The sequence below is a fragment of the Helicoverpa zea genome, chromosome 9 (assembly GCF_022581195.2).
Source record: "Helicoverpa zea isolate HzStark_Cry1AcR chromosome 9, ilHelZeax1.1, whole genome shotgun sequence".
NCBI classification, from domain to species: domain Eukaryota; kingdom Metazoa; phylum Arthropoda; class Insecta; order Lepidoptera; family Noctuidae; genus Helicoverpa; species Helicoverpa zea.
Genome location: NC_061460.1, coordinates 7,959,308 through 7,986,494, shown reverse-complemented (window position 1 = coordinate 7,986,494; position 27,187 = coordinate 7,959,308). Strand labels below are relative to the sequence as shown.

General features: G+C 37.3%; 2 protein-coding genes and 1 long non-coding RNA gene across 4 annotated transcripts; 1 reads left to right on the top strand and 2 right to left on the bottom strand.

Annotated features, from left to right (window-relative positions):
* Positions 1-242: 242 nt before the first annotated feature.
* On the top strand, positions 243-19,097 carry LOC124632995 (meiosis regulator and mRNA stability factor 1). Of its 2 annotated transcripts, XM_047168061.1 has the most exons (19): positions 243-659; positions 2,096-2,253; positions 2,725-2,871; positions 3,328-3,488; positions 3,667-3,778; positions 4,692-4,876; positions 9,344-9,500; positions 9,964-10,120; positions 10,569-10,762; positions 11,145-11,728; positions 12,099-12,280; positions 12,665-12,800; positions 13,279-13,384; positions 13,693-14,007; positions 14,537-14,836; positions 15,378-15,780; positions 15,909-16,078; positions 16,211-16,310; positions 16,397-19,097. In XM_047168061.1, exons 1-19 carry the CDS (start codon positions 461-463, stop codon positions 16,432-16,434), a joined length of 3,804 nt encoding a protein of 1,267 aa, XP_047024017.1. In that variant the 5' UTR covers positions 243-460; the 3' UTR covers positions 16,435-19,097. The 2 variants fall into 2 exon arrangements, with proteins under 2 accessions (XP_047024017.1, XP_047024018.1); XM_047168062.1 differs by lacking the exon at positions 14,537-14,836 and having other exon boundaries at positions 257-659.
* On the bottom strand, positions 14,255-16,431 carry LOC124632996. Its single transcript, XR_006984695.1, has 2 exons — positions 16,367-16,431; positions 14,255-16,136 (listed from the first exon to the last, which is right to left on the bottom strand). It is a non-coding gene; the product is annotated as an uncharacterized LOC124632996 (long non-coding RNA).
* Positions 19,098-22,638: 3,541 nt separating the features above from the next.
* LOC124633278 (NADH dehydrogenase [ubiquinone] 1 beta subcomplex subunit 10) lies at positions 22,639-24,586 on the bottom strand. Its single transcript, XM_047168455.1, has 4 exons — positions 24,403-24,586; positions 24,197-24,332; positions 23,836-23,975; positions 22,639-22,840 (listed from the first exon to the last, which is right to left on the bottom strand). The coding sequence occupies exons 1-4, from the start codon at positions 24,503-24,505 to the stop codon at positions 22,728-22,730; spliced, it is 492 nt and encodes a 163-aa protein (XP_047024411.1). The 5' UTR covers positions 24,506-24,586; the 3' UTR covers positions 22,639-22,727.
* Positions 24,587-27,187: the final 2,601 nt, after the last annotated feature.

Sequence of the window (27,187 nt, the reverse complement as noted above, 5' to 3'; positions counted from 1 at the left end):
CTCAGCAACGACAGCAACAGCAGAGATGGAACAACGGAAAAACGGAAAAACGGTACTACCAGGCTCACCAACCTCAAAGAAACAATGGAAACAATTCATAAACAATCAAAACAATTGCCCATTCATAGACAATTTTTATTTTTTGAGTACTTAAAAAGCAGGTATTCAGGGAAAACGCAGTTCGTCTCGTTTTGTCCATGGTTATTCCAGTCAGTCACTTCATTCTTATTTTATTTCATTGATTCATTCGTTCTATTGATAATGATAAGGTAGCTCTACTTATGGCGTTGTAGGAGTCGATTGATTTATTTTTACATTTTACATGTAATAGTTTTACTTCATGACGCTAATCTCATTCGAGATTTCAGCATTTAATCCTTATTTATGTGTTAGAATCGTGTGATGCGCGTTGTGATTCTTCGGTGATAACGAATATTTCTTTGTTTTTTTTGCCCAGCATATGTTGGACTACTTTTGTTCGTTGCAAATTACGCGTAACAAATTTGTGGACACGCGCACAATGATTTCGTCAACAAATTGTGATAACTTAGGTCCAAATCGTTGCAAGGGAACCAGAAGTCATTCGGCTCAAGGTCTGGCGAGTGTCGTGTCTAGTCCTGCGATGAAGATACCGTTACCGCCCCGTCCATGGATCACAGGTAAATATGTTGTATAATATTACCACGACATGTTGTATTTTTCTCTTTTCGTATACTAGTACACATTTAACGATATCTGATAACTTAAATGCGAATAAAGAAAGCTGTATCTAGGCGGAAGGTGCACGTACATAACGTTTGTTATGTTCAGCTTCGAAATGCAAATTCTCGAGGCAATCAAATTATGTGAAAGTTGTGCAGTATATATTATTTAGGTCTTCAACTATTAGATAAGTTTTGGATGAATATCAATAAACAGTCCTGTTAATTTGAAGTTGTTATTGAAATGAATAAGTTTTGTGTATGTTAGTGTTTAGCTCATAGATTTGTTATTGTATGCTACAATCTATACCTATAGGTACATTTGTTGATTTGTCACGTTTGTTGCTTTATCTGCTTGTCTTCGTAGTGGCATGTTATTTGCAGTCTCTTAGCCTTGTTCTTAAGGACATATTATCATTAAGCATGTACAGTTGTACAGTATGTCAAAACGACAATATATAGGTAGGTAGGTATACTCCAATTGATAAAACTCTCAATAAACATTGTATGTTATTGTTATGAGATGTTATCTCTGGAGAATGTGTAATTAACATACATAATTTTGTTAATATTATTCTCATTAGGAAACATACAAAAGGCGTGTCTATAAGAGATTAGGGCCAAAAGGAGCTTCAAGGAAAAATTTCCTATTAAACAAGTCATTACACTATGTAATATGAATAAAATATATGAGTTGTGCAATTTTTTGATGAATCATCTACAATTTGTGTATATAAAATTCCACTTTTTATATTTTAAACAAATAGTGTTGGCGTATTCATTACTTCTTCCGGTAAAAATATAAAAAAAAACTTATCGAACTTTCTAGTAAGCAATAAAGTTTGTAAAGAATGATGTATATGTATGTTCGTTACTTTTTCATTGGTCTCCCTCGTTGGTATAGCTATCACATGCACGGCTGCCGAGAACGAAGATGTTGGGTTCGATTCCCAGGTCTGGCTGAAATCGCTTTGTGGGTTTTATGCGTCGGAGACCACAGTCTACTTCACTTTTTTAATTATCATTAAATTATTCCTTATTATAAAATGACATAATATCTCTGTAAAAAGTTACAAGAGTAACTTTGTACGGAGTTGACATATTATGTAGTTAAAAAAACAAATAGAGAGATGTAAAGTATGAAATCTTTTTTAGAATTTCATAACCCATCTGTAAGTAAGCAAAACTATTTACTGTTGACAATATTACCCATCTACAACCAATAGCCATGACAATAGCACCTCTACCTCCTTGGTAAAGTAGTTCAGCTTTTGCCAGTGATTTCTTAGCTAATTTCATATTCATTTTGTATCAAAAAACAGCAGAATATGGGACCTCCTTTGTTCCTAGAACATTTTTCTATAGTACTTTAAATAAATTTAAATCTTAAACAGATGCTGAAGATGATTCATCAGATGACATAGATGGTGTAATACGAGAAGAAGGAATGATTTCCATGGAAAGAACCAGAATGAGGTCCAGATATCGACACCACAAACAAAGACAGATGAACATACCTATTGGTATATTTTGGGATATTGAAAATTGCCAGGTGAGGGCATAAATAAACAGAAAAATCACAAAAAAAAGGAAACATCTGTTTGAGCCTTTAGACTAACTTTTTTAAATAATATTCTATCATCATCTGCCCAGCCTTTCACTACCTTTCTTAGGGTTGATTTCTAGTCTAACCAGACGCAGCTGAGAACCAGTGTTTTAGATTTAACAACTGCCTATCTGACCTCCACAGAACAGTTACTTGGACAATACCTCTCCAATACCTCTTTGTAGGACTGGTTGTGAGACTTTCTGGCTTCTAACTAGGTACCCATAACGTCTGTCAAAAATTTCCAATGACAGCCAAGGTCGATTAAATTATCGTGCCTTCCGAAACACGGAAAACTTGTCAGGACAAGATGGTCACCCATTCACGGACATGTGGTTGATCCTCAGATGTTTCTTAGTCACGAGCTCCTATCTAATATTCTATAAAAGCATGTGATAATAAGTATCATACTTCTAGATACCGCGAGGATGTTCAGCCATAGAACTGGTGGCTGCTATACGAGCGAAGTTTGTAAGAGACGGGAGGAGAGAAGCAGACTTCGTTGTAGTTTGTGACGTCAGGAAGGAGACCACCTCGCGACTTTTAGAACTTAATGACGCTCAAGTAAGTAGTAACACATGTATTCAATATCATCTAAGTGCTTCAGTGAATGTTACAGTTTCAAGGGACTCATTATGTAGGAATGTGCTCATCAATCTTGCAATTCTGAGAAAGTATCTTCATAATTATATCGAGTATCAATCATGTTTTATAAGTTCAACATTAACCTTTATGATAGGATGAAAATGATGACAGCAATAATTTAGTTGACCTTATGAAATAATGTCTCATAATAATGCGATAATATCTTAATAAGATTAATATGTTTTGGTATTGTAAATGTTTAGATGTTACTTAATACCGTTTAGTGGTAAATTGGTTTAGCATATCTGAATTGCCAAATAAGTAACAAGTCTACTTATATCCCTGAAGGATATATGCGCTAGGCTCATAATAATTGTGTAAGGAAACTCTTGTGGTAACACTATTATATCATCATATTATTATTTTCATCAACAGGTGAGCTTAATACACGTGTGTAGGACGCAAAAGAACGCGTCGGATGATAAACTAAGGCAGTGCATGAGGAGGTTTGGTGACCTCCACTCATCGCCTGCCGCCATTCTATTGATCTCAGGAGATATTGACTTTGCCGCTGATTTGACTGACTTCAGATATAGGTATGTATCGCAATTATTTCCTTTCCAAATTCAGTAATGCAGACTCTTTTCAAAGTCTTTAAAAAATATCCCTAGTTTGAAAATTGCTTCAAGGAAATTATTAAATTTTTTGCTACCATAATTCTTAGTAATAAACCCAGTCACTTTTGTAAAATTCAAGTATATTATTATTCATCAGGAAAAACATGGAAGTGATATTGGTGCACAAAAACAACACATCTGCAGCTTTAATTGCCTGCGCCAGTTCACATTATTGCTTTGACGAAATTGCCTCTACCCTACCCAGAAAGGTAAACAATGTTGCAAAAAAAAATTACTCAGTATTCAAACCTTGTAACTTTTACTCGTTGTATAGTTGTGGAATTGATAAGCTACTTATCGAAAAGTTACGTGATCGAAAACGTCAAAGGTTTTGTTTCGTGCGTTAATTGAATGACGTTGGCAGTTCTTTTGATCGTAAGGATTTTAAAAACTGCTTAAATAATCTGGTGATTGTAAGCATTTATGCAAGGCCAAGTTGGTTCTGGTTTTGTCATAGCAAACTTTATAGTACTATATTCGACTCTGGGTCAGCCCAGTTGATATGAATGAATACCATGTCCCATGAAATAATAGCGACATGAGGATTCTTTTAGAAATTTTCTGCTCAACTAAATACTACAATGTTTACATAATGTTTCAACAGCAATAACAATGTCATATTGTGAAACTGTCAGATATAGCTGATAAAACATAATCCACTTTTAGCCAAGTAAGAAATAATGCTGACAAGATAATACTATGTTGTGGTGATGTCTATATAAAAACTGTTGGTCATTTTCACTGTTGTACATTCTGAATAATCAGTCAGGTCATTATTTAGTTGGAACTTTATCACACCACATTTATTTGTGGTTTCAATCATGTACATGAACCACAAAAGTACTACAATTTACTCATAAGTCATACTTAATGAAGAAAATGAAAATTATTCTTTCGTTATATTTTAACCACATTATCTGTGTCAAAATTAAGCTTAGTAATATTACATAAATATGACAGTTAATTCATCCAAAACAAACATGAAAGTTAACAATATACATATAAGCAATACTGCTTCATTCGATGATTCATTCTCATTTATAAAACAACAACTTTTCCTTTATGCCAAGTTCAAAATACGTATTTTCTAAAATAAAACCTATTTATACAAAACTTATTCAGGTGTCGAAAAGCGAGGACGAAACGCCGACGTGCGAGGTGGAAGTATTGAACCTGCCTATCCATCAACCCCCGGAGCTCGTGTCTATCAGGCTCCGCCATCTCGCCAAGAAATGCGGCGGGAAAGTTATATCGGTCACTGCGCCTACTGCCGTGCTAAGGTTTTCTACGCCGGACCATGCTTCAAGGTGAGAAACAGTACCAATAGCTGTAGTATTTCCTTCTTGAACCCGTCCATCCATCAACCTCCTGAGCTCGTGCCTATCAGGCTGTCGTGTCTATCTTGCTAAGAAGTGCGGTGGGAAAGTTATATCGGTCACTGCGCCTGCTGCCGTGCTAAGGTTTTCTACGCCGGACCATGCTTCAAGGTGAGAAACAGTACCAATAGCTGTAGTATTTCCTTCTTGAACCCGTCCATCCATCAACCCCCGGAGCTCGTGCTTGTCAGGCTTCGCCATCTTGCCAAGAATTGCGGTGGGAAAGTTATATCGGTCACTGCGCCTACCGCCGTGCTTAGGTTTTCTACGCCGGATCATGCTTCAAGGTGAGAAACAGTACCAAATAATATAGTATTTCCTTACTTATTTCTGCTTGAACCTGCCCATCCATCAACCCCCGGAGCTCGTGTCTATCAGGCTCTCGTGTCTATCTTGCTAAGAAGTGAGGTGGTCGAGTATATCAATCACTGCGCCTATTGCCATTCTCAGGTATTCGACACCGGACCATGCTTCAAGGTGAGTATTTAGTACTGGGAATTCCAACATATGGACTTTAGACAGCAGTGTTTTTCCGAATGTGCTTATTTCCTCAAGACCTATTGCTGCTTGCAGATTTGATCAGGTGTTCAATGACGTTTAATATGACTGGATCATAGTCGCTCTTTTTATGATAATGACCCATAAAGACCTACACAGCAGGTGATAAGAGTTTGGATCATAAGTTCCTTTTAGTTTCATTAATTTATGATATTTGTGTATAGTGTTTAGACCTCAGTTTAAATTACGACGAAGGTACTAGAAATATTCATTTTTTTTTAAACCTGTTTATTCTATAAGAATCTGCAAACTCATGCTTGTCCTTAAATTCATAAATATATGTAGTACCTTATTTTATTTTTCAACGTGTGTGTGTGTGTGTGTGATTGAGGTGAAGGTTATTGCTTCAAGAACAATATTATATTCAAATCATAAAAAAATGCAATTCAAACCCCACTTTTATTATCTAAACCTAATAAGCGTGCACTATTGCGTGCACTGTAATTGTTGATGTCCCCTTTGTTTAAATTGCGTCTCAGACTGAATAGTTATGCAGTTTGAAATTGGACCCTGACCGATACTTATGTAATTAGGCTTCCCCTCTGCACGGTGGACAAACACAGGTCAATGTCTTAATGACTTATTCCATTGCTTCATTTGTTTGCATATTTTTATCTGACTCCTTACACACGCAGCAATGAACGTCATGCAAATCGATATTGTAATGATGAGACTACAGAGTTTAAACAATACACTAACATGTAGGCAACATTGAAAAGGACAGTAAGCAATAAGGACTAGGTACCTACTAGTTCATTCACCGCGTCTATCGTGACCGATGACTACATATTAAATGCGTAGATAGATACTTCAAAGCAAGATTATTGAGACGGTATCATAATTTACATATTGCATGCTTTTACAAGCAAACCACAGATAAGGGTGAATATTAGTTTTTCTTTGGTGTTTTACAAAGCACACAACTGTTGTGATATTTAGTTTTTAATCAATGAATTTGTTGCCCTAGGTAGAGTCTGTAATTATACACAACATTGTGGTCACGCACATTTTGGATCGCAAATCATAAGCAGGAATGTAAACGATCTTTGTAATAAATGTACGCTTTAATATACCTATACAAAAGTGTAAAATCCAAAGTAAAAATACTCTGCAGGTAATCGTAATTCTACACACATTTCCATTGTCCGCTTACCATAAAAGACGAAATAAATATTGATGGTCGCATACATTTGCCACATATTGCATCGTGTTTCGCCTTGGAGTCATAATTTGAGCCCCATTATTTCTGTGCGCAATTCTTTTGCCTTGTCCCTAAAATACCTATCGTTTATTTGGGATTACCTTTAATTACTGTAAAAGGTTCGTACATACGTGATTTGACCCTGATTAAATACTAATTATGTATGTCTAAAAAGTGATGTAAAGTAGTATTTTTCATTTGCCCTTTTCTGAATGGTGTTGACAATGATATCGTGTGAGTATTTAGCATTTCTTTTAATGTACCACTGAAAACATGACAATGACATGAATGTTCACATTGACATTACGATTTTGTAAACACGAATCAGCTGACGTATCGATTCCATTCAAAATAACTTCACATCTTAATCGATTCGTCATATTATTATTCAATATTTACGCTTAATTGGTAATAAATAATCAACATTATTTTTATAAACAGTTATTTTCTTTTAATTTAAAAATAAATTGAATATCTAAATGAAATGAGAAATCATAGACGTTTTCGGAACATTTTTTTTTTCGTTTACCCACATCATATGCATAATTTTCGCTCAGTTACGATTTGAATAGAGAATTCTCGCCAGTTACGTTTTAAAAAAGGTCATTGCATCGTCAGGCACGAGCGGACACACAGTGATAATTCAAAGCTCAAAATTTCAAAGTGTAACGTTTTTTGGAACTATAGTTTTAAGTTATTTTTTATATTTTCAACTATTTATCGCCTGGAGCGATCCAAAATAGACACACAATGTTATTATCGGGGTAAGATGAACTTTTATTTATTATGCACTTATTATTTTCGAAATGTGTTCTTTATTTCAAGACAATTCAAGATGTATGGTGATTTTTGTATCGCGAATACTGCTTTTACTATCGACAAAAACTGCGTATCATTCTCTTCTTAATTAAAGTTGTCATTAGAATGACGAAACCCGTTCTAAATTTTTCGTTTCAATGTGCACGTACACCATTTCGTAGGTTAATCCCATTAGACTTTTTCTTACTGTTTCAATCAGCTGATTCTTGCCGTAAAACGACAATTTCTTTATATTTTTACATGAGTATCCTTCAGTTTTGTCGCAATTGGGTGATTTCATTGCCAATTAGTAGCGTCACACTTGATTGCTATTTCGACCTCAACGAGGCGAAACGGTCAACAGATTTTAATTGAAACTATTACTATAAATATTTGTTTTATAAACTTGCACATTCACTACAGTCCATGGCTCAAATATAATGAACCCATTTTTGAGCAGAGATGGAAGTATGAAAGTAAATCAGCTATTATTTATTGTTCCCACTGAAAAATATGTATTTTTTCTCAATATACGTTGCATTCGGTATAAAAAAAATCATTTCATCAGATTTATCATCTAGAAAATGGTGGGTAGGTGCGTTGACAGTTATTTTCGACTTTTGATCAGCTGTTTCGATTTTTTACATCTTTGAATCTATTATAGGACTTGTATTGGGACTTACTATTAACCTCCTCATTATTTGTAACATCTAGATTTTTAAAAGGGGATCTTTGGTTTCGTCCGTAATCATGACTTGCGGTTTTTTTTTTCTATGATCACGAAATATTTATACTTTAGATGCAATTGTTTGGGTATTAGGTACATCAGTTTAAATCACTGGATCGGAGAATCTATAAATATAATAAAATGATAGGAAAGTCAAAACTGTACATTGAATATTTTTTTTAAAGAATACTTGGGGGGTGTTCCATAATCGATTCTGAACCCAAATATGTAGTTTTTAGAATTTTTGTCTGTATGTCTGTTTATCTGTTTGTCTGTATGTTTGTCCCGGATAAACTCAAAAAGTACTGCATGGATTTAAATAAAATTTTGCATGAGTATTACCTGGGGGCCGGCTCAACACATAGGCTATATATTATCACGCTATCGCCCACAGGAGTTGAGCAATGAACGATTAACGAAATTGAAAAATTGGAAATCCTATATTGCCCACGCAGATGAAGTCGCGGGCAACAGCTAGTTATATTATAGTTACAAAAAATGTTTTGATTCCGTTATGAATCGACTCATGCTCGATTATAAGTACATAATAATTTTAGTATCGCACGTAAACAATTTACCGAGTCAATTTCGTCAAAGCTGATTGCTGGCTTATTGCCGATATGAGACCGTAGTGACGTAGGGATATTTTGGTATCTTTATTAGCAAATGGTCATTTAATTCGGGCGACTGTTTTTTTATCACGACCACGATTATTGCTTGTACTATATGTTCATACTCCAATCTACCAATACCACTCCACAAACATTTACACAACTCATTTGGTCTCAAAGTAAGTAGGTAATCCTGTACTGTTAGGGCAGCTCAATATACATATACATAAGGTTCTTACATATTATACATAGAAAAAACACCCACACTAAATCAACCATTAATTTTACTCAGTAGGACCAGTATTTAACACGCTTATATTATCTTCACTCGTATCATGTACGTAAGAAAATCTTGGAATCTTAATTTGACCTACTTTCCGGTCTTCGATTAAGATGAAATTTTGGACACACTGAGTTCTGATGACAATACGTGACTGGCTAAGAAACGTCATTACAAATCCAATATGGTGTTTTTAGTTTTTTAAACTATTTTATTGTTACAGAGCACTAATGCGTATGGATGGAGAGGACGTGTACGGGCGTAAGATTAGCACGCGGTACGCTCGCAACACGGTGGCGCCGACGTACTCAAGTGATGAGGGCTACAGTACCGCCCCGGCTTCTTATCAGCAGCCTAGTTTCGTGCCGCCGCCGCCTCAGGTTTGTAACATGTCTTTATTTTAAAATTTTATGAACAATTATGACATTAATTTTTTAAAGTAAGGTGCCATTTAGAATTCATTGATCCTTTTTTGAAATTACATGTCTTTTAAAGTTAACAATTATAATTCATATAGGTGGTATAGAATGTAGGTCACTTTAGGGGAAATCTAAAATTGAGAATTATCATTTTTTTACCACAGTCTTGTTTATTAATACATAGCATAATTTTTCCGTGAAAGTCAGTCCGGGTTAGACAGATTTTTTTACTTTTGTGGGTGCAGCATGACTGTGTCCGGACTCTTACTGACATATAACCCACCATGTGCCTTCTGGAGCCCTTCAAGTTCCAGGGCCCCTGCAACTCTTTCGATCTAGATCCTCCTTGCAGGATATTTTAATTACTATATTTTACATATTTAATTTAATTTGGTACACAAAATTTACCAAGATTTTCTGCCAGGTATGTTCATCACCACACGAGGTGAACGCGTTCGGTACGCCTTGCATCTCCAAAGAGTGGGCGTTGGCGCTGCAACAGCTGCCCGCTCCCACCCCGCCGCCGCACGACTTCTGTCCCCCGCCCGCGCCTAAACCTAGGAAGATTAGAGGCACGCATGGTGAGTTTATAGACATTTCTAGAATGATTGAATTCTAAAAAGACGCTGGTCTTTAAATTATGTAAATACTTCTTTATTTCACTTCATAAAAGTAGGTTCTCAGTTTGACCTGTATATATGTTTGTGCACGATTATCTCAAGTTTGGGTGAACTTATTTTGATGCGGTTTTCAGCATAGTGTTTGTCGGACTTACGAGAAGGTTTTAGGTATATCATTGAAGAAGGTTTTTTTAAAAAAAATAAATATAATTATGCAGACTCCATAAAATGTTGACAGTTATTTTAAAATTTTCTGCCTATTGAAAATCCTATTGAGGTTTTGTTACTTTACTGTATTCATAGCTAAGCTAAAGGTAAACTTTCTGTACGGCAACGAACGAAACTTAAAATTTTTCTATGTCTACAAATACCGTCATCAGAAACCAACAACATTCAATTATTCCTCCAGGATCTGTAAACCTGGACCGGTCAGGTTGTTCGTCAAGCAACAGCGGGGAGGGTCGGAATCGGGAGCACAGCGCGAGTCGCGCAGTCTCTCCGTGGAATTCGTCCGCCAGCTTCAGCGAGCACAGCGAGACTGAGGAGTCGACGGCCGAATTGACCGTCACTAACCTACCTCCTTATGAAGCTGCGGTGCTGCAGGTAAGATGTGATGCTTTCTTTTTTTCTTTTTTTTGTGTGTTTTTGTATAGGACCTCTTTTGTGTTTTTGTTGGTAGGGATTTTCATGTTAAATTATTATGACATTGAGTTTCAAATAAAATTGTTTTTTTTTTTTTTTTTTGTTTTTTTAATTAAATTTTAGTTGGTACAAATGCTGCAGAATATAAACTAAAATTGAACATAAGCCCTTTTAGGAGTGTGATTTTTTTATACATGTCGTTTACTTTTACTTCATTTTTAAATGTTTTAACGGTCTTTTTATAAATAATTTAGGTTATGTCAATATTTTTGGACAAATAGTATTGATAGTTGATATTAAAGCTGGAAGTTGGCTTTTGTTAAATGGGTGTAATATTTTGTAGGAAATGCTGACGAAGCTATTCAACCAGTATGTGCCAGTCGTTCGGGTTTCCGTATGGGCCGCCGGAGAGGGGCCTTTAGCGACCGTAGTACTACGTTCAGAGTGGGACGCAAGGCTCGCTATCGCACGCATCCACAAGCGTCGCCTAGACAACCAGTGGACCGGCCGTCGTCTAGAACTTTCTCTAGGCAAACCATCACCTGCCCCCAACGTAGATGTTTTAAGAGCCCGTCTTCGAGCCATCCTTCTAGACCAAAAGAACCACACATTACCTTTACTAAGATTAAGGGACGCCTACGCAAGTCGCCATTGCTGCGCCCTAACTACATCGGACATTGCGAAGCTCAAAGATACCGTTGTCATACACGAAGGGTTCGGTAGAATGGTTCAGCTCGTGGACTTAACACCGGTGTCGAACTCTGAAATGGAAGAGGCTCCCTGGAAGTGCCACATACACGCTTCTATGAGCACGGGACAGGAAGACGGTAGCCGTATCTTGCAGCCAGTTTATATGGAGATCTCGACTTTGGCCAAGAATGTACGCCTTTTGCTGGAGACTCATGGAGGCATCTTGCCTTTGTTAAGGTAAGAAAACATCATTTTCATCAGCCTTTAACGTCCCACTGTTGAGCACAGGCCTCTTCTCACATGGAGGAGGATTGAGCGTTAATCCCCACGCTTGCTCAATGCAGGTTGGTGATTTATTGACTTTATAATCCAGGTTTCCTCGAGATATTTTCCTTCACCTTTAATTAGTCAATGGGGTCCAAGATATGTCTAGAAAGTATATGGAGTAAGAATCGAATCCATATACTCATACTTGAGAGGTTAGTGCGCTTGCCCAGTAGGCCACCACAACTTGTATTGAAATTAAAAACGAACGAAAAAGAAATATATATATTTACCTATTATATTTTTTGCCATCTTACTAAAAATATGTATCGTTATTTCACAGTTTCGTAGAATGCTACGAGGCTCGGTTCGACAAGTTGGTATGTGATGCTCGGCGCGGCGTGGCACTGGAGATGTTGTTGCGTAGCATTGAAGGGTTAGAAGTACGTGATGCGCCGTCCCGTCACATTACCTGGAAGAACTCTTCGCTTGCACTTACGCCACCACTTGCGAATACGGATAACAGTGAGTATAGAACATAATATAATTTTTAATGAAAAAAAAAAACATTTTATATCATTGATATGCAAAGAGTCCTGAGACGAAAGTTTTTAATACCGTTCTTTTTAAACTTAATACGAGTCATATTGAACTTTATACTTATTAATTTATATACTTACAGTAAAGAAGTATTCGTCTAGCGATATCTATATATTGTAGATCTTTTGATATGCAGTAAAACTATTTGAATTTTGACCTCAATATATCCGTAATCTCACACTAACCTTTCTTTTCGCCTTTTCGCGTTAGGAAACCTCATAGTTTATCTGTGCAAAGAGGCTTTTCCCCAATTGTATATTTACTTCTGCCTTAATTAGTGCAACAATTTCATGATGATGTGCTTTCCAGGCGAAAGCTCCCGTTCTAGCGGCGAACGCGAGCGCCTACGCACGGCGCCGGCCCTCGAGCCGATGCTAGCGCTGTTCGAACGAGAACTCATTGATCTGCTGCGTACCGCGCCTAGGTGCTCCATACCGTTCAGCAAGTTAGTATTACTTATTATCTATACTAGGATGTAAAGAGGAAAGATGTGATTGTTTGTTTGAATCGAATAGGTTCCGGCACTACAGAAGCGATTTAAATAATCTTTCACTGTTGGGAAGCTAGACTATGTTGCATCCGGGTACGGGAAGGAATTTCCCCGGGAAGCGAGTGGAACCGCCGAGACTAGTTCGAATTATTTATCTACCTGCTTTTCCCAACAAAATTTTGGGGTTCAGCTGTTTTACATGGATAGATTGCCTATCTGCCTTCCTCAAGCCCGGTACCCCATGATAAGACGGGTTGTAAGGCTTTTGGGCTTCGACTAACCATAGCAACTACTTATTCATCATTCGTTAATATTTTTTCACTAATATGGCTCATAATTATTTATTTTGAATGGAGTCTTTTGGCCCTTTCAAGATGGCCAGGTGATTATTGACTTTCTGAGGTGCTTGCCTGATGTCACATATAATTTTCAGACTGATACCCGCCTTCCATCATCATTTCGGTCGTCAATGTCGCGTGGCCGACTATGGGTTCACCAAGCTACCAGATTTACTTGCTGCTCTCGGCAATACTATCGTGGTAAGTAATAGTCAAAAAACGGTGCATTACTTTTCAATATAAATATTGTACTTATTTATTTTTTATCCAACTTCCATAATGTTCTTTTGTTTTCGGGTGTAAATGACTTCAATTACTATAATAGTCAGTACTTGATGTCCCCATCTGAAAAAAAGGGCTGTTTAGTATACCTAGTACATACTGAGATGGACCCCTTCTTACACTTTTTTTATTATATGTAATTTATTTTATATTGTATTCAGTTTGTATGTGTGGCTAAATAAATGGTTTAAATGATATAGTAGACTTAAATCGACTTTTCATTTTAGGTGCTCGGCTCGGGATCTTCACGAATCATAACCATATCGCCCGCGGCTCAAAGCCGTCGTTGGACTTTAGATCTCTTGAAGTTGATGAGAGCTCAACCGGGCCGTACGGTGCAAATGCACGACATACCTCAACTGTACCTCACAACTGCCGGACGTCCGTTTTCCCCTGTTGATTATGGCGTATGTACTATCGGGGAGTTGATGCAACGTGTGAATCCCGAAATGATCACTGTTAACGGTGATGGAACGATCTCTCTGCCCCGTCGCACCCCGACTATTGAGGAAAAGTCGCGCTCGCGGCAGTTCGCTTTGCAGGTAAGGTTTATTCTTATTGTTATTCATTGTCACCGTCATCATGATCATTCATCAAGGGTTATTGCCAAATACTTTATGGTTAATAGATTAATGTTACTAGTATTATAGGTGTATTGTAATTTCATTGCTTCCCTATATTGGGAGCGATTTTGCAGGTTTTGACAGGTAATGGGTATTTCGTTGAAATATTTAGAACTGTTTTTCTTTCGAGCGACAACTCACCGACAGAAAAAAAAAATACTGCAGCTTGACATATTGGATAATTTTATTCATATAATCGTTTCAAATGTGATCGTTTATCAGACAGCCAATTGTCTTGTCTAATTTTGCTTTTAAACTATATATAAAAAAAAACTTGGTGTGAATTTTGCTTTTTAAACTATATATAAAAAAAAAAAACTTGGTGTGCACAGTACATTTGATGAAATGATCAAATGCTATTGGTATAACATATTTTATACATAAGTTTACTGTAATGCCATTCAAAAAAAGCACAAATGTCCGTCAATAACGAGTTCGGTAACATTAGGCGGTGGAGCTACTGGGTCACACGCCGAACCTCCGCATGGAGTTCTCTCGCTTCGTGCCCGCGTACCACGCGCACTTCGGGCGACAGCTACGCGTTGCTCACTACGGCTGCGTCAAGCTAGCCGAGCTGTTGGATCTGACTGCCGCCGTGCGAGTGAATGAGGCGACTGCTGAGCGCAGTGTGAGGCTGGCGCTAGGACCCGCCCGCTCAGTGATCGCCCGTCGTCTGAGAGCTCTGCCTGCTGTGGCGCTGGCCCATCTGCCAGCGCACTACGCGCATCACTACGGCGCCCCGCCAATGGTACGACACACAAGCCGGTTTCAGTTGTTACCGATGGTGTCAGTTAGTTATCTGATAGTTAAAGTAATCTGCCAGATAAAGGTTAGCATCCTTTATCTGGCATATATTGTTGATCTGTGAAAGCAAAAGTTATAGTTTATCTGTCAGATAAGTTCCTGACAGGCTGTCAGAGACTTTATCAGTTATTGGCCATTAATGTATCATGTTATGCAACTGGGACTGATCCCTATAATAATACATTGATCGCTCGGTAGTGGCCAACGCAAACCGGTATTCAGGTCAGCAAAAGCTTTTTTTTTTGTACAATTGTGTATGTTAAAAAATCCATTGCTTTAATTTGATTCCACGACTTGGAAAGAAATGTACTATCACGGCTTTGGAGTATATGTAATGTACTTGACCTTACCCGGTGTGCGTTGACCAATAAGTGTTTGGCAAGCTCATAGGTAATCATCATTTCATATTCCACAATAGACTTAATCACTTTCTACATTACCCAAAATATGTGTACAAAATATTCATGCATCAAAACCATTTTCAGCCCGACATGTTAGACGCTGAGACATTGGAAGGTCTAGTCTATGCCGCTGGGGGCTGCGTAGAGAACAACTTGGTGGTAGCTCCGGGAGGCTCGCCTGTTTGGGCGGCGTCACTACTGGCTGCTTGTGCGGTCCTAAGTGCAGACAGGAGCATCGCTAGAGGTTCCACTCTGGAGTACTTCACGGCTGCGTACAAACGCGTCCGGGGCTTCGAGCCGGACTTGAGGCACTTGGCAGCAGCTGGAGTCCTGATGGCGAGTGACCAGCGCCTCAACCTGTCCCCGGCTTGGAGAGCCGTGTGGCGTCTAGCTCAGCTGATGTCCGATCATGCCCCGGCAACCGCTGAAGAACTGTTCGTAGAGTACTCCAGGCGATATGAGCCTGCGTTCCCGGGAGTTGATCCTGGTCAGTACTCTTATTTATTTCTAATAATGTTGATAAATAGTCTATTTGATTAGTAAATAATACTAAATATTGTTTCTTGTCGAATTCGACACATTATTCTGTAATCGCATTTTAATTTTGAACCGTAGGTGCAGAAGGCCTGGTAGATTTCCTTCGCCAGTACATGGAAATCTTCACGGAGACGGACAACGGTCGCTGGACGCTGTGCCCCGGCGTCGTAGTGCCGCGCTGTCGCGAGCTCGTGCCCGGGCCATCTCACGAGGATTACTCCGTACATGATACCCCGCCCGGACAAAAGGTACATATCCGACGAAATCACCATCCGCAAGCCAAAACGAACCTCTTTTCTTTTGAATCTGGAAAAGAGGATATTCCAATGTGGTGGTTTTTAATGTTAACTTATGTCAAATCTTGTATTACTTTCTTGCAGGGCTCACGTGTTTTTGAATCGCCAAAGACCAATATATGGTGTTCCCCACCGGCCAGCGCCTTGCCTACACCAACAGCTCTGCTGAACCATGAGAATCGACGTAAGTGCCATTTAAATTGCCAATTTTTTTTTTTACCTCTTTGTGATAGTATTTACCTAACAGGTCTCTTATATTTTTGTCACCAGGTCGTGTCCGCCTGGCGGCTCACTTCGACGTCTCTTAATCCCACCGCGTCGTATAAGAAGATGCATTCCTTTATATTTTTGATGTAGGTTAGTATTACTCGTGTTCCAAACGCGACACCTGAAACTTTGGAGTGATGTGAATCAGGGTCGCAACGAATTTTAACTACTAGACTTATGTAAGTGTCCAATAAATTGTGATGTCTGTAACAATAATATTTTAGATGTTTATATTTTTATGTGTTTATTTAGTATAAGAAATCTTATGGTGCATTCGTCAAATGTTCAAAGTGCCGATTGAAAACTAATGTCCCATGTCTATGTACAACGTAAAGGTAAGTCTTAAGAATCATCTTGACCGAAATCTTCTAATATTTCTTAATGTATGAACTAATGTTTTATTTTATTGACTAACGCTATTTTATATGTATCCAAATGAGTCTGTTTCGTGTGTGTTGTTATGGTCTCTCATTGTTACCTGATGAACTATCTATAAAATTGTTTAGAACTTATGAACAGTTTAACTGCATAACTCTATCAATTTTGTACATTATTTTATCTTTTGACATTTATATATTATTTTTCTTAGTTTTATATTTCCGTGGCTCTTCATGTAACAAAGGACTGAACAAGCTTCAAATGATACTTTAAGGTACTTATAAGTTTATGAAAGATCTACAGTATATTGTCTACGTAATAATGTTAAGTAGATGATGTTACTGCCATTGATACGATTAAAACAATAATAAACACTAAATGTACATATCATTGATTTGAGGCTCAAAATATGTTAAGAATAGTTGCTAAGTTTTATTAAATAAACATCTCGAGCACTTGTAACATTTTTCGGATGCCCACACAAAGTACAATGATCATACAATATGTTGATTCTTGTCCTAGAGTTTTATCTTCTATAATATATTTCGGCCACAAATCTATTTGCATGTAACTTGCTTGTGTATTAACTCTCAATATTGTCTAAAGTTATTGTACAGGCGAATTTAATTTCTCTTTCGTAGTTATATCACATTCGAATTTATGTAATTTTAGATAACATTTACATTCATGGTGATGAATTACGTAATAGTTACGCCAGTTTATTGTTGAATCTCACACTGTTGCGAACTGGCCTTATAGACGTGTCAATTAATAACGTTCAAAGGTTTTATAAGAGTATTCAATGAATGTAGATGTAGGTGATATTATTGCTTTGATAGAATATGCTCGTGCCTAAATTGCGATGATGCTTTAATTTATGACAATCGTTTGTTTCTCTTAAATTAAATTTCTTAGTTCCACATAGTATTTATAAAGAAAGACTCTGACTTAAGTTCCATTTACTGTAGTAACAATAAAGATGATTGATGATGTATTTTAAATGATTCGCTGTTAATATTGGCTTAATCACGCACATAAAATGATTTAAGCTTGGTTTGTAGCGAGAGAAGCTAAGTTATAATTTATGCCAAAGCAATAGTTTTTAACTTACTAGGCCAAATTGGCCTGTACCAAATATTGTAAAAAAAAATTAAGAACAAAAGTACACAGTTAGCAAGTTTAGATCATTTTGTAAATGGGGATTAATTTATTTTGTCTTTCTAACATCCCAAACCGATGTTTCATGGTTTTATTGTACCTTAATTTTATTTTTATAGATCTAAAAGAAATCTAATGAGGTTGGTCTGTCTAACATATGTTTTAAACGACAGCTGACCTACAATAGGCGGTAGTGATATTTTGTTTAGTTTGAATTAATTAATGAATAGTATTATCAGATTTATTTAAATAAATATTGGAGGTGATGAGATAATGATAAAAAGTTGTAAATACCACAATTTGTGATTTTAATGTGTATTTTAAGGCATTACCACTGTGATACTTCTGTACCATTGAATGCCATAATTTGGTTCCAACTCAATATAATGTAATCACAAATATTTTCTAGTACGTGCAAACGTTTTGTAATCATAAGTCGACTACATATTTTCGTAGGTATGTATGTATATAGTGTACATAATATTGTCATTTTGATTATTAAATTGGTACAAAGTATGAACATTTTAGTAATAAAATATTATACATTCAACAATGTGGAACTATGATATTTAATTGTTAAATTATTTACAGATAATTCATTTTATATATTTTATGTAAGCGGGATCTTGCATATTAAAGTATAATTTTTCAATGCAATTAATTTTACATTTGTTACACTGCCAGTCCGCATTTATAATCAGTATTGGCCATCAGATCTATCTATCATTCTATCAAAATGAGATATTTTAAGTAAGATTCTATCGATTAATTTTATGACCATTATGATTGTCATGTAAGTTCTGAATGTGATTGCGTTCACATAAGGCCAGAGTACTGTCCAACGATTTAATAAATGTTACTTAAGATTTTTATTAATTACCAAGTTCTCTAAGACTGTAGTGAAGATACATTTAAGTACTTTATAAGCTGTTGTTTTATTTTCTGACCAATAACTATGTATTTTGTAACAGTAAGATAGAGTTAAGTATGCATTCGGAGTTCATTACGTAACGATGTAACATTTAATATTATTTTTCCTACATCTTCGTAATTCTGTGATTATTTGTTATAGTTTTAACTAGTGAATCGATGTATTTGAATTAGAGTTGTTTCAGTATTGCATGTATGATGAATGTGTCGGAAAATAAATGTTATTTTTTCAATAATATATCCGATGTTTGGAATTAATCCTCATTTATATGCTCCTCGATTTTTTACAGCTTGACTAATACTGCAAGTTGGTTTGGCAATTACGTTATAAACGCCAGCGGACTTCGTTCGTCCTGTATTTAATGCTTCTCACATTTAAACACTCAAAATATTTGTGTTCAAAATGTGTAATATGTATTGAGTAAAGGTAGCATTCTAGACACAGTTGTGTCAGTTGTAAAATATGGAGCTTAGTCACAATTCTTCGAAGCGAATTCGCTAAGCACCCGCAACGCAGTGGCGTAGGGGGGGGGGCAAATTCCCCGGGCGGCAGCTTTTAGGGGGCGGCAAAATTTACCCGAATAAAAAAAAATTGTTCGCAACTAGTATCTGCGCCGCTACATAAAACTGTCTAACAATAGCAAAACATTAAACAAGAAAGTTGAAACTTTTTAAACTTAAAATCAATTAGGTAATGTTAAAATTTGGTACTTAAAACACTCTTGACACTACATTTTACGTAATTTTGGTTTTGAGTCTTAAATAAAAAATAATTAAAATTTCGCGCTCGCTTCGTTCGCGTATTCAAAAACGATGTGCCCTTATTTTTGCATCTGTCAACAAACAAAAAGTCAAGTACGTTTGGGCTAAATTTTACGTAATATTTGGTTTAAGTCCGATAAAAATTTCGCGCTCGCTTCGCTCGCGCATTTAGGAACTACATACGCAGGTTTTTCTCTATTTGCATTTGCTTACCTACACAACTGCCGACATGCGTTTAGCAGAGTGCTAATTTAGGTAAACCGATGAGGTGGTCCCCGTCAAGACAAACTTTAGTTTAAAGTGGTCCCTCATGACTAAAAGGTTAAGAACCACTGGTTTAGATAAACTTGAATGCTATAAGCAATAGGCCTACCTAGACACAAGCCAAATTTCACGCTTAGGTATAGTTCCATGGAAACTAATTTAAGTGTTAATCCCGTAAATTAAATTAATTTGTTAAATAGTTTAAAGTAGCCCCGCTTTTTAAATTATTTCAATTTCATATATACTTATAGGTACCTACTTCGCTAGCCTGCGTAGGTACCTAAAAGAATTTTAAAACCTTCAAGAAATCAAGTAACAAAGATATAAAAGTCTACTTGAGAACCTCCCCCTTCTGCCGGGGCTGCGGGTTGTTCCGCGGCTCTGGAACATAAGGCATCGTTCAGACCAAACGTATTGTCGGCCGCTGACTGTGAGCGCGCGTTACGCAGTTTATTGCTTTTCCATATATATTGAAATTGTCGTTCACACCGAACCGACTATACGCTATTACGTCGTCTGTTGTCGCTGACTCTCAGTGGCCGATTATTTTACTACGCGACTATGCACGGCGGACGCGGATTGGCTACGCGGACGCAGTTGCCGAATAGCGCCGCTCCGCCGCGTCCGCACCGCCGCGCGCCTCGGCCGCAATACACTCGAGAAACAAACTTCAATGAGGACAGACGTGACACGTGACACCTCGCGACGTTCGACACCGAAAAGTTTATTGCAGAAGTACATTCTAGAGAATGTATTTGGAATGCGAATTCAGAAGAATTTAGTGATAGAAACTTACGAAGATGCGCTTGGGAAGACAGCATCTGTTATGTATGAAGATTGGGGGGTTCAAATACTGAGCTCTTTTATGTGTAGAATAGTCAGCCGCTCAGCGAACGCATCTAGTGTGAACCTACACGAGCCTATTCTTTTGTTCACACATGTAGCGCATCGTACGCTATAGCTTATTGTCGGCTTGGTGAGTACGGGTACTGCAGATTGAGTCGACGTTCACACTGGGGCAGACAGTGAGTATACTCACAGTCAGCGGCGGACAATACGTTTGGTGTGAACAATCCCTAAAGCCTTCGACGGAACACGACGGTTTTTAGTCAGTAAGAGTCTGACACTCCCTCACCGCTGCTAACTCACAGCGGAAAGGGTCATTTGATGATTTTTAACGTCGATACAAAAAAAAAACCGTTTTTTTGAAGTCAGTTAAAAATGACAAACGGCCAGTAACACTTGGTAAAAAAAATACACGGGAAGGGGCGGCAAAATCGACAACTGCCCCGGGCGGCAGATACCCACGCTACGCCACTGCCGCAACGTATTCGCTGCGCTTACGCTCTTGTGTGCCTACAACCTACAACATCAGTAGCCCTCGATTTCTCTAGGAATGCAACTCGATCTAATGATCGTGGGACCACACAAACAGTTACCTATCAAATAAACTAATCGAATTCATATTGATTACGAAATAAATTGGTGTATGTCTGAAACATAGGCGTGTTGACCTGGGGCCCGATTCTCCTAAGTTAATAATGTCAAAATCGAATAGAAATCGGATCGCAATAGCAGTTTTAACCATATCGGGCATTCTGCTACTAATAAAAGACCAATCGTATTCGATTGACATTTGATTGGTGTGCGATTGGTCTGCTATTTTGGTCTATACGGTAGTTTGCTGTACAATCATTTTTAACCGACTTCCCAAAAAGGAGGAGGTTATCAATTCGGCCGGTATGTTTTTTTTTTTCTATGTATGTACATCGATTACGCCGAGGTTTATAGACCGATTTACGTGATTCTTTTTTTGTTCGACTCAATATAGCTGCCAGTTGGTCCCATAGTCATCAGGTCAGGATCTGACGATGGAATCCCTGAAAAATCGAGGGCAACCTTCGAAAGTTGTAGGCATACATAGAGTAAAAACTTGACACTCAGGTGTATGCCTGAAAGTACTATTCAACAGTGAAGATTTGAAGCTGACCTGATGATGGAGACCAGAGAGGGTCGAGGGAACTCGACAACTGAATATGTAAACTACCTCGTGTTTGGGCTTATATTATTTGTATTGATGAGATCTTTGTAACAGTGAAGGTTTGCAGCTGACCTGATGATGAAGACCATCAGAGAAGGTCGAGGGAACTCGATAACTGAATATGTAAAATACATCGTATTTGAGCTTAAATTATTTGTATTGATGAGAACTTTCTACTTATGCGGATAATGACAGCTATTCGTATCACTGAAAAGCTGTAAATAAAAAACTTTTTAACAAAAAAATTTAACCGACTTCCAAAAACACTAAAAAGCTAAAAAAAACTAATTTTAGGTGCATCTGCCTAGAAGTCGGTGGCAAAATTATTTTTTTCGGCTTTTTAGTGTTTTTGGAAGTCGGTTAATTTTTTTTTGCAATCGTAAATCATTTGCAGACAAAATGATTCATTATTGAATGACAGAAAAGGATAAAAACGTTTATTTCAAAGAAAAAATAGCGGAATGCCACATACGTTTCAATCGTATTTGAGTCGGGATCGGATCTCAGTCGAATCGAGTCGAACGTGAATCGTATGTTGCTTAAGTAAAATTAGGAGAATCGGGCCCCTGTTGGTAACTGGATAAAATATATATAAAAATATATATCAGAGATTATGTAGCATTCAAATTCAAATTAATACTGAAAAATTCTTTATTGCAGAAACTTAAGAAAAAAGGCAATTGCAGTAAAGGTATTCAATGAAATCACACTCTGGACTATAATTTACTTTCTTTATTTCAACAGCATATACCACCTACTTAGACATTAACACAATTCATCGTGGCACTGTGAGCCAAGAATTCATTTACCAGTAGTTAAGTTGGAAAGGTTTCCGTGGCGCCTCTCCCAAATCATGCGGTGCTTTTGCTTCATGTACGCCTTGCGAGCATCACCGTAAGCTCCGAGATCACCATCTGTAACAATCAATATATTAATATATTTAATGCTACACAACTTTTCTTAGTTTGTATGTACTTTCTAAGTATATCTTAGACACCAATGGCTGTGTTTCGGATGGCACGTTAAACTGTAGGTCCCGGCTGTCATTGAACATCCTTGGCAGTCGTTACGGGTAGTCAGAAGCCAGTAGGTAATTCTGACACCAAGTACTCAGCTACATCGGGTTAGACTGGAAGCCGACCCCAACATAGTTGGGAAAGGCTCAGGGGATGGAGGATGCCAATATTTTATGAACTCAAGAAACAGGAAAAATTTAAATACTTTATAATGGTTGTGTGAGATTTTCTGTTTATGATATTTATAACACTGATGCCAAGGCATAATAGAGAAGATCCTTTTGATTGGGCAGTATTGGGCCCTCATTATGTTTATCTGTATGCTTTTATCATGGAAGAGAGAAAGATAGCAAAGATGCCATAAGGAAGATAGGTCAGGTGTCTTCTTGTATGTAGGTCCATAAAATACAATGGTGGTTGAGATCAGTTACTAGAACTAACAAGGAGTTTGGGTTCCTTGTCAAATCAAATTTAATCAGTAAAAGATTATTCTCTATTGATTGGTGATTGTGTTTTGAAAATATGGGCAGGTTCTAAAGAAGGCATGGGGTGGAGCTAGTAACGTTCCTCGTCCCCAAATAGCCATATCTTGGCATGCTATGTTCTTAGGAGATTTTGCATCATAACACCGCCTCTAGTCATTTTGTTCTTCATGGTACTTCTCATTTTTATTGCATTAAATGTTCTAGGATCTAGCAGACAGATAATTATGATTTTAATTATATTGTTGATCTATTTCAGACACTGTTTCATTGGCTTGAAACTAATTCTAGTGGCCTATTTATCCATCATCCATGCTCATTACAACCAGTACCTAATGGTAACCAGTATGTAGATTATAAGTTAGAATGTCAGTTGCAAGTGAATTCACAACTGGAACAATAGAAACTTACATTTGATGAACCAGGCTTCTTCACCATCCTTGTATTTTTCCCAAAGAGGTTTACACTTAGCATGGTGGTCAGGGTTTTCATACACCATGCAGTCCTCAAAACGTTGACGCAAGATGGCTAAGATTTCAGAGTCCACAGCTCTGAAATTATAAAAGATTTCATTCAATCAGGTGTCTTACCCAAAAGACTAAATTCACTGTTTTTTGAATAGCACTTTGACGTTTTGATCAAGCTCCTAAAATGAATAGTTTTATTAGCAGCAATAGTGCATATTCTTTAGTGGAGTCAAATCATATTGACTATGGTTTGGATATGAAATGATAATAAAGTAAACATTCATAACATTGAATAGAGAGTTAACCTATCACGTTTAAACTGGGAGTTCGCTTCGAAATCGCAGAGCACGTCATCATCGTAGCACTGATCGATGGTAGGTACGCGGCGGAACTTCTGGTGGTACCATGGGTACTTCTTCTGGTTCGGCTCAACGATTTTCTCTGAAACACAACATTATTCGTTTACGCACTTACATAACAATCAACTGTTTTTACTTTTATCAATTTATACCTCGGAATTGAGTTACAGGCGCATCGATGGTCGCGTAAAGAGCACTCATAAACGCTCTAAATATATTATCATCTTTATAAGGCGCTTCGCCTTCCTTCGTCATGATTAAAATGTAAAACCAACCTGGAAATGAAAAATAATGTAAGGGTTGGATTTTGACAGGCACTAGTTTTACTGTCACTTTGACAGCTGTCACACAGGTAACGCAGCGCATTCTGTCATGAATTTATACATTTTAGCTGTAGCTGGCAGCAAAATTTAGGCAATAATTATATTATGTGACCTCAATTTATTGCTTACATTATAGATGAAATAATTAATTAATTTCGTTCAATCACATAAATAAAATCTGTGCCCTATACGTATGTATAAAAAAACATGGCGGGAATTTCGAATTTCCTTCTAGGATTTTACAACGGTATTCAATTCTTTGCGAGTTTTTACAAAAAATACACACAGTTTTTATTGACAAGTTTTGATTGTCCGAATTTAACTGCTAATAAAATGTAGTTATGAACAAATCACTGTTCTTTTACATCGACTGCTTAACGACGAAAACTGCATATTTGTCCTACTCAACCCAGGATATTCGATACACCCTGGTAAGGCTACTTGTCTGGTGTGTGGTGGATAAGCCCTTGTTAAATGACTGCCGTGATCCACTAATCTAACGTGCCTTTTAACAGGGAGAAATTCGTCATTACAAGTTTACCAGACATCTTCAATAAGCATTGCTGGACCTAATGAGCGCATCCAGCCGTGCTCTCGCTGTGGCGGCATATTGGGCTGACATAGTGTAGTCTCAATACATGACAGTCACAGTCATCGACACGAAAGAAGAAGAAGAAGAAGCATTGCTTAACCTTGTGATCGTACGAACCATGCGGCTGCAACTTGTCCAAGAGCTCGTATTGACGTAGTTTATAATAATATTAAATTACTGAAATCCAAAATGTTCTTCGTAAGGTCAGCAACAATAAACACAACAGAACACGAAGGTAGATTCAGGTATCTTTTTGTAGGTAATGTTTTTATTGTTGTGTGTTGATTGAGTTATCTATAGGTACTATCCTATTCTATACTTCACTACATAGTATTAAAAAGTCGCTTTTTCTGTCCCTATATCCCTTTGTACGCTTAAATCTTCAAAACTACGCAACCGATTTTAATACGTTTTTTTGATAGATAGAGTGATTAAAGAGGAAGGTTTATATGTATAATAACATACATTAAATGGTGGGTAAATACTGTTATCCCGAGCGAAGCCGGAGCGGGTCGCTAGTATATAATAAAGAGGAACTATTTTTTTTGGGTTTGTTTGCATCCTTGTGCCTTAAGGCGTCGAAACTACTAAACCGATTTAAAAAAATCTTTCACTTTTGGGAAGCTAGGCTATCCCCGAATAACATAGGCTAAGTGTCAAAATATGCAACATTAAATAAGTAAGGATAATAAAACGAGCGATTAAAAAAACGCTTTGCGACTGATGATGACATACTGTATTAATAACTTGAGCGGTCTGAATTTGAGTAAGCGAAAAATTAACAAAACTAACAACGAATATTGATTAATAATAAAATCCAGAACGAGCTTACAAAAAGTGAATTGTGATAAATCCATTTCATATATTAAAATTTTATCCGAGCGACTACATTACTAAGTGAGCGACTGGAAATACAGAGATATTAAGATATAATCCATTTTTCTAAGTGAGGTTATACATAACGTACTACTAAATAGTTCACTTTGAGCAAAGTTTTGTAAGCTGCTTTATTAATGATTATTGATTCCTGATATTCTATTTTAAGATGGCATAATTTTGAAAACGAATCACTGCAAAACCGACTCCACGTAGTTTTGTTTGCCCTACTAGAGTGCAATTCAAAACCGCGTAGGCGCGGAGGGGCGAGGCGGCCTGCGAGCTGAGGCGCAGCCCACGTGGTGAGCGTGAAAACCATCTGCGACGATAAGCTCGCATGGGACCGCCGGAGCCCCGCAGCGCCGGAGCCGTTACAGAAGCCATGCTTGCTGCATATTGCATTGTGCTTCCATGCTGCATGCCTGCTTGCATGCTTCGCTTCAATCCCATTCCCTCGCTCAGCTATCCCCCGCTTACCCCTTGATATCTTAATTATACATTTCCGATTACTATTTAGGAAATGTATAGATTTCCTAGGAAATGTGTCTAATGTAATTAATTTTGTATTCGAAACACTTCATTTAAGATAAAATACCGCTCAGTATAAAAAATACATTAGCCAAATATTGAAAAAAAAACGCAGGACGTAACGTTGACACTCAAATAAACATTAAGTCGCTCAAATATTATGAAGCTGCTCATTTTGTATTTTAAGTAACTCAAATTAATGATTGTAAGATACATTCTGTTCATTTTTCGTCACTTGCAGTCAGTCGCTCACTTAGTAATTATATAACCCAAATTAATTAATTTTGACACTTAAAATTGTAATTCACAGTCACTCGTTTAAATACTATCCAATAAGTAATACCCTTTTAATAGTGTATATTTTTAGTAATACTATGTTGGGGTCGGCTTCCAGTCCAACCGGATGTAGCTGGGTAACCGTGTTTTACAAGCAGCGACAGCTCTATCTGACCTCCTCAACCCAGTTACCCGGGCAACCCAATACTCCTTGGTTAGACTGGTGTCAGACTTACCCATAACGACTGCCAAGGATCCCAAGGATGTTCAATGACAGCCGGGACCTATAGTTTAACGTGCCATCCGAAACACAGTCATTGGTGTCTAAGAAATACTTCGAAA